The sequence below is a fragment of the Homarus americanus genome, unplaced genomic scaffold (assembly GCF_018991925.1).
Source record: "Homarus americanus isolate GMGI-L3 unplaced genomic scaffold, GMGI_Hamer_2.0 scaffold34345, whole genome shotgun sequence".
Taxonomy (NCBI): domain Eukaryota; kingdom Metazoa; phylum Arthropoda; class Malacostraca; order Decapoda; family Nephropidae; genus Homarus; species Homarus americanus.
Window position 1 is genome coordinate 1,209,926 of NW_024736072.1, and position 11,963 is coordinate 1,221,888.

At 40.0% G+C, this 11,963-nt stretch overlaps 1 protein-coding gene across 3 annotated transcripts; it reads left to right on the forward strand.

The window, feature by feature from the left end:
* Positions 1-5,151: 5,151 nt before the first annotated feature.
* LOC121871895 lies at positions 5,152-9,841 on the forward strand. Of its 3 annotated transcripts, XM_042374490.1 has the most exons (4): positions 5,152-5,288; positions 6,428-6,573; positions 6,903-7,828; positions 7,859-9,841. In XM_042374490.1, the coding sequence occupies exons 1-4, from the start codon at positions 5,278-5,280 to the stop codon at positions 8,996-8,998; spliced, it is 2,223 nt and encodes a 740-aa protein (XP_042230424.1). In that variant the 5' UTR covers positions 5,152-5,277; the 3' UTR covers positions 8,999-9,841. The 3 variants fall into 3 exon arrangements, with proteins under 3 accessions (XP_042230424.1, XP_042230423.1, XP_042230422.1); XM_042374489.1 differs by having other exon boundaries at positions 5,152-5,386; positions 6,903-9,841; XM_042374488.1 differs by having other exon boundaries at positions 6,903-9,841.
* Positions 9,842-11,963: the final 2,122 nt, after the last annotated feature.

Consider the following 11,963-nt stretch of genomic DNA (forward strand, 5'->3'; position numbering starts at 1 on the left):
TATACAGGTACAATGTACAGGTGGTGAACAGGGCAAGGATCGGCAAACAAACCCACCAGATGCTTATTAACAGAGGCCTTGTGTTGTTTTCAAATTACAGTCAATAATAATAATAATAATAATAAGGAGAAGAAGAAGAGGAAGAAGACGAAATATAACATCGCACTTTATACTCAATACGAACATGTACAGTACTTGACCAAAATATCAATCTCATTTAGACTACAGGTAAATCAGGTGAGAGAGAATGCATAACTCTGTCACCGTCCACTTGACACTACTCTCTAGGCTACTGCGTCATCTGCCTCAAAATCACGTAAAGTAGCAGCACTCATAGTAAAACTTCCCCATGCTATACCTTGTGATAGATACAGTACAGTACCCGAGTCCTCTTACATATATATCTGACCAACAGTATACCCAGAGACAACGCCATTTTGTATTTGAGAAGTGAAAACAAGCAAAATTGTAGAGGAATAAAATTATTCACTAAGAGTAACACTAAAGAGAATAAAAATAAAGTGAAATAAACAAGTGAAACAATGGAAACTGGTTTGGTGACGTCATGTTGGGAAAGACACCAGTGAAGTCTTACAGTTGTCCTAACACCCTGGGCCACCATACACAGGGTAATAATGGACAAGTTTCTAAGCCATTGAAACTTTTATCGAATTCTTTTCACCTTATTATGATACATTTATTAGCGTGGTATCTGTTTATATTTATTTACTACGTACCCAAATAACAAACAACAACATTATATTTATCAGATTACCAACAAACACAATGATGATTATATGTCACGTTGGATTACCTGAAGATTAGCCCCCAGCTTATTTCACCTTAAGATTAACACCCCTAATACTAAATTAACCTAACATATCGTAATATAACGCTACGCTCACCTAACCTAATCCCCAAGGTAGCGTTAGGTGGTTAATCTTAAAGATGAAATAAGCTGAGGGGCGAGAATCTTCAGGTGGTCTGCCAAGTTTTAGACCAATCAGATTATCTTGTCACACATTTATTCGACACAGTTTCAACATCATTTTAGTCACCAGTTTGATACACTTTCATGTCGTGCGGAATGTTTGATGAGCGAAACTTTAAGATTACTGGCTAAGAGTCTGTCAATGACCTTACAATTCATATATAAAGTGGCAGTCTAGTGTGATGCGTGCAGATGAATATATTATGTCCAGGTACTGAAGAAGGGATATGGAGGTCTATGTGTAGTTTAAGGATGGCTGATTCGTGGTGGGGATGGGGGAGGGTGAGGGGGGTCAAGAGGAATACCTGGAGTGGATCTAACAGGGGAGGAAGAGGGGGGGGGGGGCAACGTACAGGTACGCCTTGGGATAAATTTTGTGAGATAGAAGAATCATGGATGCAAACAGGTATACATTGTTCTTTACTTATCTTTAATCTCTCCACTTAAAAACAACAACAATTACTACACGCTAACTCAATGCGTGTGAATGAAATTTGGCAATACAAGAAATAGAGTACATCTCTAGTTACTGTACCCAGACCTCAAATTTGACCGGGGCAATCTCTCAGTGTTTATAGTTGCAGCTACCCCAGATATCAAAAGGTTTATGGGATTTTACACCTTATTCCTCAACGCCGTATTTTTAAGCTGTGACCTCTAGGTATGGACAGTCGACGGAGTTGTGTCCTCTGAGATGTATCTCGGGGACCAGACGGGGTGACATTACTCCAAAATGGGGAAACACCTCACTAACCTACCGTAACTTAACCTAGCAACCTAACCTAACTTAACCTAGCTTAACCAAGCCTAACCTAATCTAATCTAATCAAACATAACCTAATAGGATATTCGAGTTGATGGGTTTTCATTCACCTAATTACCTTGCCGGTGAGAATTTGTACATGTTACTACACCCAGCTACTGGTATATTCAAGGCCGGCAAACTCTATTCGATGAATCTTAATACTCGCTCCAGCACCCCTACTTGGCACACACACACACACACACACCTCATGACAGTAATGCACGAGTGATGAGGAAGCCACAACACCTGTAATCAAGCAGCCCCCGTGTCCCACATACACCGGGGCCCGTTAGTTGTGTATTATAGGTAGCGTTAGGGTGTTTAATAATATAATTGGGTGAGATAAGCTGGGGTGGATAATGTTCAAGTGATCCATTAGAAAAATAATAAAAGAAAAACCTGATTTCGTTAATTACTGTATAATATATTTGGCTATACGCTATGCAACAAGTGTTACTCATCACACAGTTAGGTTAGGTTAGGTTAGAGACTAGAAAGCGAGCAACAGTAAACCAAGTTGTGTGGGAAGTCGGTAACTAAACCTTTTATAATGTGCACCGACCAGAGACATTTGCACGCTTGGCTCCCCATTGTCAAGGCATAGTTAACTCAGCGGAGGGGGGGAGAGAGGGGAGGGGAGAGGAGAGCAGAGGGGAGGGGAGAGGAGAACGGAGGGGAGGGGAGAAGGGAGGGGAGTGATACTGCCTTAGCAACACTTGTCTTACTGCAGGTTTGGATCACCTATTGATTAAAATAACCTAACGCTAATCTAACCTAACCCAACTTACCCTAATCTATCTTAACTTAATCTAACCTAACTTAACGTAACCTAATCAAACCAAACTTAACCTGAAATAAGCTAGGAGTTAATTTGCAGTTATTCCGAAAGTTCGTGTATGATGGTGTTATCCAGCTTAAGTACTTTATGTTTACTGGTACTAGTCAGCTTTACTTCAGCTTACTGTGACCTCGAATGACTGAATTACATGTCCTTGAGCCACCCCTTTAAATCACTCTTCAATTTGTACGTTTTCTAAATGCAAAAAAAAATCTTTCGACAAGCTTTCTTTAAACAATCATATGTGTTGTGTTGTCTGTGAATGAGGAAATTCTGAGAAAAACTGAACTAAGAATTGTGGTAAGTAAGAGAAGGTGGGATGTAGGTCAGGTAAATATAGTTAAGGATCCTAACAGAGAGAACCAGTCGTGATGTTTGACTAAGGAGACAACACACTGAAGCCGTTCTTACCGTCTCAAAGTCTTTTATATACAGTAAAAATCGCCTTACAAGTTTACATTGATTCAGTAAGTATGTGGACAATGCAGGTGTATAGTTCAGCATGTACACTGCATAGACAACACCTGTGTACAATTCAACATGTGTACAGACAAAGCAGGTATAATTTTCAGAGTGTATGGAGACAATGTAGGTACACAATATAGCTAGACAGAGCAGGTAAACAAGGTACAGTACTCTATAATTATTTCCTTTCCATATCGGCCTCCATGGCAAAAACTTAACCTCCGTTCGCACACAAAACACAGATCGTACGCTGTTATATTTCTTCGACAGGGAATATAAACAGAGGAACAAATCCCTTTTAGGACAAACAGCGAGTTTTTTGTGACGTTCTAAAAATAAGTTGGTCTTATCTTACAGGTATTTTGCTTTGTATTTTCTGTATAGGATCTTGACCTATGACACATATTAACAACAGAAAATGTTTCAAGTTTGGACATCTGATAATATAAAGGCGGCAACGATGCAACAAACTTACATAAGACATCACCTACCAGGAAAAGCTTTAAGGCAGTCCACTCGCCATTAATTGAGATATACCTGTTTATGTACTGAACATAATTATTAACTTATACCACTTGGTATACATAATTTATCGGACTCATGAAGATTAGACACCCCCGCTTTATCATCTGATGATACCACACCCTAAAGGTAAATGGGGGTTAGATTAGGTTTGGTTTGGTTTTATGAGCATAAACTGGAAATAAACTGGGGTTCCTATTCTTCATGAGATCCAATATAATATACATTATTGTACAATATTAGATATTATCTAATAATGTACAATAAGGACTGTTGGATCTTTCGGTTAATTCAGTTAGAAAATACACAAATAATGACCACTAACCTCAACTACCACGCTCCTGGTAATGCCCATCACCCACACCACTGTGCCAAGTCTACAGTTTGTGATGACTCATCACAAACTGTATCCAGTTCATGCACAGTTACCGCCTGAAATGAGAAACATGAATTGAGAGATTGGGAGAAAGACGTTTGTTAAAAGGACAAAATGGAGTTAAACGAAAGTCCGATAAACCAGTAAGCCATCAAAGTGATATAAATGTATGAAAAATAGATGAACCCCGAGGGAAAATGTAGTTTAGCGTGTGTACCGTAGAAATGCTTTTATATGCGTCTAAGGTCATTTGTTTAGCCTTTACTATATTATCTACTGTATATATCCAGAAGAGCAACAATTACAAAAGATTGATGATGAATTTTATGGAGAAAGTGTTGTCACTCATACCAGAGGAAGCAAAGACAAGAGTCATCCTGTCTGGTGAGGTAGTGTACAGTGTACCCACACCAGCCGAGCTCTGTCATCACACGAGTCGTCATGTGCCTCTCACTACTGTGCCCTGCCAAACATCACAGGTTTTCTCCGGGTGCTCAGGTTTCTTCCAGTACTATCAGCTCATAACAAATTAACTAAGTGAGGGAATGATAAAAAAAGTAACTTGATTATTTTTTTATCTTCCCTCAACCTCTCTATACCCTGTACCCGTAAAATAAAGATCTACAATCCCTTCGTCTGCGGCTACGTTCTCATCATCGAAGAATCTTTTGCTCCCTTCGCATTATGGGTGATGGCAGATATATTGCGTCTGTCTGTAAGTTGGCTGATTCGCCCGACCGAAGCAAATTTACGAATACTTAGTTATTCCTTCAGTTTTGTCTTCACTACAGCATTCAACATTCATTACCTTCTTCACATTATCAAGAATGACTCAAACACTGGATCTTCAACATAAAATGTATATTCAAGACTTCCCTTGGGCCATAAAAAATGTTAATATGTAAGAGTCTAGACTCTAGAACTCTAAACATCTATTGTTTTATTCCTTCAGTAATACTAGACGTCCAAAATTCGGAATCAAATATAAATCATAAGTAAACAAACTTGGGAGGAGGAACTATAGACTTCGTGGCTTTCTTGTACTGTACCGCCAAGCGAGCAACACAGCGCCTCACAGTGACGCCCGTCTGGTGTGATGGTGTTTGCTACTGCGGTCGTTAGCCTGGATTTCTCTGCCCCGCGTGGCGGTAGAAGAGCTCGACGCCCAGTCCAGCAGCCACCTCGGCAGTGGAAGAACGTGTAGTGTCTGTCGGGAGCTGTGCTGCTAACAGTACCTCACATTATCTGGTGGCCGTGACCCACTTGTGGCAGTGTAATGCATGATACTAACGTGTGTATTACCTACTGTTGCATCTAACATATGTATCATTTCGTTTTGGAACCTTCCAACAAGAATAACAATATCTGTATTTGAAACTTCGTCATGCAGTGAGTAAAACGTCTAATTTATTTAAGATTTTTCACCAACTTATTTATCAATCTTTTGCCGAATAAGTAACAAAAGTCAACATACAGATGAGAAGAGACAGGCACGGTGGTGCACCTAACTTGTGTCCGTAGGTTAACCTAATTTTATTTTTTACTGTGACAGAAGATAAATAATACAGCTGTTGTTGTACCCTGTAGACTCTTGTACAAGTAAACATTACTAAACCATAAACTGTGTACGTGCATATTTTAACATGGAACTTTTTTATTTTCATCTGTGTTTTATACTGAATCGAGTTTGTGTGTCCACATAAGAAAAGGTGTTTGTTTGTGTGTACAGAAGAAAATGTGTACAGTTATAAATAGAGTTGTGCGTGGATGTATACACGTTCACCATGTGTTGTATAAGACGTACGGTACATGAGGCTAGCTAAATATTATATCCAGTGCCTCTTCCTAGATTTATGTGGGAAATGCCATGATGTTTTGCAGCCATTAAATATAAGTCACCACCATCTAAAGATATTACCCGTCTTATCACACTCCACAGAATACTGCTGACCACTGCTCCCTGCCAGTACAGTTTCCCCTCCAGGTTATTTCATTTTAAAATTAACCACCCTAAGGCTAACTTAACGTAATTCCCCAAGCAGCGTTTAGCGTGTTTAATTAAAGGTGAAATAAGGTGGGGCTATTCTTCGGGTTTGAGGGTGGTCTTAGAAAAATATATGAAGATATAAAGAAGCAAAAGACACCGTGAAGTTTAATGTCGGATTACAATGGCTGATTTTAACGCAAAATTTGGGAAATGGAGAAGTAGGACCACATGGGTTGGGTAATAGAAATGAGGGGAGAGAGATTAATTGACTTTTGTAAGGAAAACAAGATAATTGTAAATACAGTACATGGTTTGGACCACACACACACACACACACACACACACACACACACACACATCCTCTCTGCGAGTTATGGGGGAAACGATAACTAATACACTAGGAAGATGTTGAAAGTGTCGCTTTAAAACGTCCATCACTGCAGGCTGTACAGTGGCAGAATGCGTGATCAGCCGAGACCAGCCGTAAGGTGCATCCTCTTAATGACGCTTCTCGTGACGTCACGGGCAGTAGCCAATCATGATGAGGCTTCACCTGGTGATATCATCACCCCGAAGGATCAACTACCAGGTAGTTAGTTCTACATTATCTTGAATCTCATGTAAATAACATTATTAATACACCATCTTTAATACTACGCTTTCATTCACGCCTCAGTTTAAAGATCCATTAGTTCATGCTGAACCCTATAACTATTCAACATAATCATTATGTTTGGTTTATCTTGAGATATTTATTTGTATTTAAAAAATATTTATAAATCAATCAACGACATTGACAACATCTATTAGTAAACACAATCACTGACTATCATTTGTTTCAATAATTATCATACTTCAGCGTGACCCTGTGAACCGCCCCGAGGCACTCACAAATAATGTAACTTGGGATTATTGCAGGGCCCAACTGGGAGGACAACGAGGAATCCTTCAGGATCCTGCAACCACGTGTGGCGTCCCCAGCACCCCTCCAACACCACCTCCACTATCACCAGCACGACCAGGTGCAGAATCACGATAAGCCTCAAATAGTTGAGCGTGAGGCGCGGACTCGACGCTCAGTAGCAGGTCGGAGTTCAGGAAGTGACATGGTCAGTCACTTTGGAGGGATCGGAAACCCCGGCCTACTAGGTTTTCCTATTAGTCTTGGTAACTCCAGTAGCTACTTGGTTCCTTCAGAGGACCACGGCACCACCCATCCACCCATCTACGGAGGAGTTGGTGATGATATACGAGAACATTTTCCATTAGTGTTTGGAGGTTCTCTTAACAGCAGCAATAATCAACAATTCGTTTCAGTCGGGAATCAAAGGCCATCGAATATTTTTTCAGCTTCCTACAGCTCGCCCACCTCAGCAGCCTCAACATGGGGTAATCCTCCACACGACACCTCCAACACGCCCACGCCCTTAACACCTGCCAACTTCCAACACTTATTTAATGCGCAACTTGCACACGATAATGATCTTCCAGTGGAGGAAAATATTTCGTCTTCAAGCTCTGTTCCGGTGTCGTCTGGTGCTGCTGCTCCTGATGGCTTGGACTCACAGTACCATTCACAACAAACACCTCCCAAAATCAATACATTGCAACTGCTCAATAAATTCTATGAAAATTTTGCATCTAGTAATCCGTCATACACTTCTCAACAACAGCAGCATCCACAAAATGACCCGTTGATACCAGATATAAGTACGTTAGACGACGCCTCACACCAGGTTAGTCAGCGACCCTACATACCGGCCTATGGCAATCTCCAGGTAAACCAAAACACTGACCTACAGAATGACGACGTGAAGGTGGTAAATGCAGAGGTGTTTACCGCAGTGCAAAGCGCGGACGTGGTGGACGCAGAGGTGCAAAGCGCGGACGTGGTGGACGCAGAGGTGGCTTCCGCAGCAGCTGCCTCAGCTACCACAAGTGCCTCAGGTTGTTTGTCCAGCAGTGCGTGTGCCTTGTTCGTTGCTATCGCCTTGGCCTTTGGTGCCACGTCAGCCTTTACCATTCCTTTCTTCGCTCCGGGTATTCTGGGACGTAGAAGGAGAAGTATTGATTATGTTGTTTTATCTCAGGATAATGCGACTTCCTTCCTTAATAATTACCTGAATTTCTTAAAGAATGATTCAATTAATATTTCTAAATCGGAAAATCTCTTCTTCAAAGCACTCACTGACCCAACCGATGATTCTACAAGACAGATACTTAAGAAACTTGAACACTTTATACTGAAGAACAAAGATAAGCTACTTAACATTACCGCACAAGAATTACAGTTAAAAGAATCAAATCCAGTTCTCGATGTAATATCAGAGAATGTTGATAAAACAAATACCAAACCAACTTCTGTATCTATGAAGCCGTCAGATGGAGAGATGCCAGACACTGTTGTGAGTAAGCATGACAATATACATACTCAGTACACATGGTCTGTCCAGGATCACCCGTCACCACTACGCTCTGATGGTCGTGCATTTGGGTCACATTTAAAATCACCAGGTGCAAATTATGACATTCTTGGTGCGAAATACTCAGAAGGTAATAGCCATAACCCTTACTCACAACTACATCAACCAGGGGTCACAACAACTACCTCAACGTTGCCCTACAACACCCAACGTGTCTCCCACCTCAACACTTCATTCTTGAGCAGACGGTGGTCAACAGAGAGCTACAACACTCAGCCACATCCCACCAACTTGCTTCAATATGTAAGAAGTGTGAACACTCCTTATCGTGTGAGCAATAGAGCTTTACCAGATTCATCTCACTATTACCCAACACCAGACTATGACTCCCCGTATACCCACCATCCTTCCCATGCATCTGGAGGTGTTGACATCTTGCAGAGGACAGAGAGGCAGGGAGGAGGGCGGGAGAGGGTGGCCCTCTACCGTACCGTGTGCTCTGGCCTCCACCACCCTCACATTCCCGACAACGACATCACCAGGTTCATCGCCAACAAGTGCAACATTCTTCAGTATGCTGGCATTATCTAGAGGTTCTCATTTTCCTCTCAGTATTAAACCATAGGTATCTGCTAAAGACTCATCTTAATGTGCTGTGTGTTTAATGGGTCAATGTTTCAGTGTAAAGGTAAATTTATTACTGATAAGCCAAACATAGTTTTAACAGTGTATTGACTTTGTGAAAAAAATATCATTGTCACTCCATACACTAAATTTAATCACAAGCATAATAATTGCTGTTATAGATCATCTGGAGACGACAACATGTGCTAATTGAAATTCAGGCCAAAGAGCATGATATACTACTGTTCTGTGTGTGTGTATGTGTTACGCTAAAAATGGAAAATCGTCCGGTTACGCCTTAAAACTCAACTGACGTTTTGGCTCATTTCAAATGTGGGTAAATTTGTTCATTTCTACATAATACGTCGTTTACGATCATAACCATGCCTGTATACCTAAATCAGTCTAAGCAAGGTTACCTAAGATGGTGATGATACTATTCACATTCTTGTATTATGAATTATTATTTCGCAACTATCCATATTTAGCGTGACAATATGTCTATCTACACACACATGAAACGCAAAAATGCACATATTCCCTAGTGAGGGTGAATTACATTCCCGTCACTTAATGAAACTTGCATATTACAGTACTGTTATTTACAGTACAGATGGGTTACTTGAAATGAAGATATATTTTCTTAACAGTTTTGTAAATATATCGTTCATAAATGTTTACTTAACATTCCATTCACCATATTTAATACACCATACAAATGTAGGTAGTATGCCGCCATCAAACAGGGAGGTACTACCGCCTGGGAAGACATTGTTAGCATAATGTATTGTCTAATGGTAGATCTGGCTGCCATATGGCATCATAAAAATTGTGACCAAGTCCCAGGTTACAGATCTGATTTTCTGCCTCATTTACACACAATTGCAGGGTCTCAATTGTTTCTCTTACTTTGACAACACAATGAACATTATATCGTTTCTCACTGTTGATTTTTTTATGGCTCTTTAAAATTATTATTATTATTATCAGTTATTATTATTGTCATTATTTTATTTATAATTATGTATTTTGTATTATAAATTTTATTTAATATGAACTATTATTATTATTATTATTATTATTATTATTATTATTATTATTATTATTATTATTATTACATTTTCGCCCCCCCAGGCCCCAATGTTGGTCAGTGACCTGTGTCCGGGTGGGCTAATCCCTGTAAAAAAAATAATAAATAAAAAATTAAATAAATATTATACTTATGTCTATACCGATGAAATTATCGTAGATATACTGTGCACAATAGAAACCTAGAGATTTTTTCTCCTTTTTCCAAGAAAAAACATTGTTTCTAGAACATTGACGCCAAACTGTCAGTCATCTTCGTCTATAGCAGCTTAATTAAGCGAGATAGTTTGGTGGAGTATTTAGGTCACATACATACATACGTACACAAACATACACATACCAACACGCATGCACATAGCTACACATACACACACACATACATATACATGGTGTATACATAAAAAAACATACACACTTGGACAGTGATTGTGGCAACCAATTCTTAAGTAGTCAATCGTCTGATTTGGAAACGGAGCACCCTAACAGGTGCAGCACTTAAAACTAAATACATTGATCAAGAAATTACGAATAACTACAGATATGAAATAGTCTATCTACATTACGACATCTCACTTCAATACTTATTACGTATAGATATAAAGTACTTTTGATTAGTATGTTAAGTTGAGGGGAATGGAAATACAGTGCAACCAAATTTACATGTACAATGAAAGACACGACCCCCTGACGGAGACACGATGATCCTCCCCATACTGGCCAGATATTTTGTAAATAACACTGATTATGTGTTAAAGGAATATCCTTCCTTCCTTAGGCTTTAGTAAGCCCCTTTATAATATTTATACTGTATATACTTATCACACTTGCCAGATGCTTCTGGTGTCATTGTACAGGGGTACCTAGTGACAGCACTAGGATCCCGCTTCCTCTATCAAGGAAGAAACTCACAGATACTCACATTTGATCTTCTGGAAGAGGCTCACGCCTGTGACTCCAGCTCAATAGCCTCTTCTCTACTCAGACGGTGGCTGCGTGTGGCGGATATTTGTGCCCTATAATTATATACTTGTTGATTTTTCCAGTATTTATCTAATTTTGCTTCAAACTTTTCCACCGTCTCCACATTCACTACCCACTCAGGTAACCCATTCCAGTTGTTGACAACCCTACTCGTGAACGAGTGTCTTCTGAGATTTAGCCTCGCTCTTGTTTTGTAGATCTTCTTTGTGTTCCCCCGGGTAGTGTCAGCCTCCCTCATCTGGAACATTCCTGCTGTACATGCCGGGTCATATATGCCACACACTATCTTGTATGTTTCCACTTGGTCCCCACGAGATCTTCTGGACGCCAGTGTCGGTAACTGTAATTTCCTTAGTCTTTCCTCATAAGATAAATCCTTGATCTGTGGTACTAATTTGGTAGCCCTCCTCTGTACATTCTCTACTGCTTCAATATCCTTAATGAGATATGGGCACCAAATTTGATTAGCATACTCAAGGTGTGGCCTAACCAGAGCAGTGTACAGAGCCTTGAATATAGGTGCATCCAGATGAACAAAAGTTCTTCTAATAATGCCCACTATTTTATTAGCCTTGTTGATTTTCTCAGCTAGATGGTCAGAAAACGTCAGCTTATCATCGATGACTACCCCTATATCCTTCTCTACAGAGGTCTTCTTGATCGTTGTGTACATATGATATCCATGGTCAACAATTTTTGTTCTTCCTATCCTCATGTATTTACTTTTTTCTGGGTGAAAGTTCAGCATCCACTTCTCAGTCCAACCCCTGATCCCATCCAGGTCCTCCTGCAGCATGTCACAATCCTCATCTCGTTCTATTTTCCTAAAATTCTGTGTCATCCGCATATAGATATACCTCAC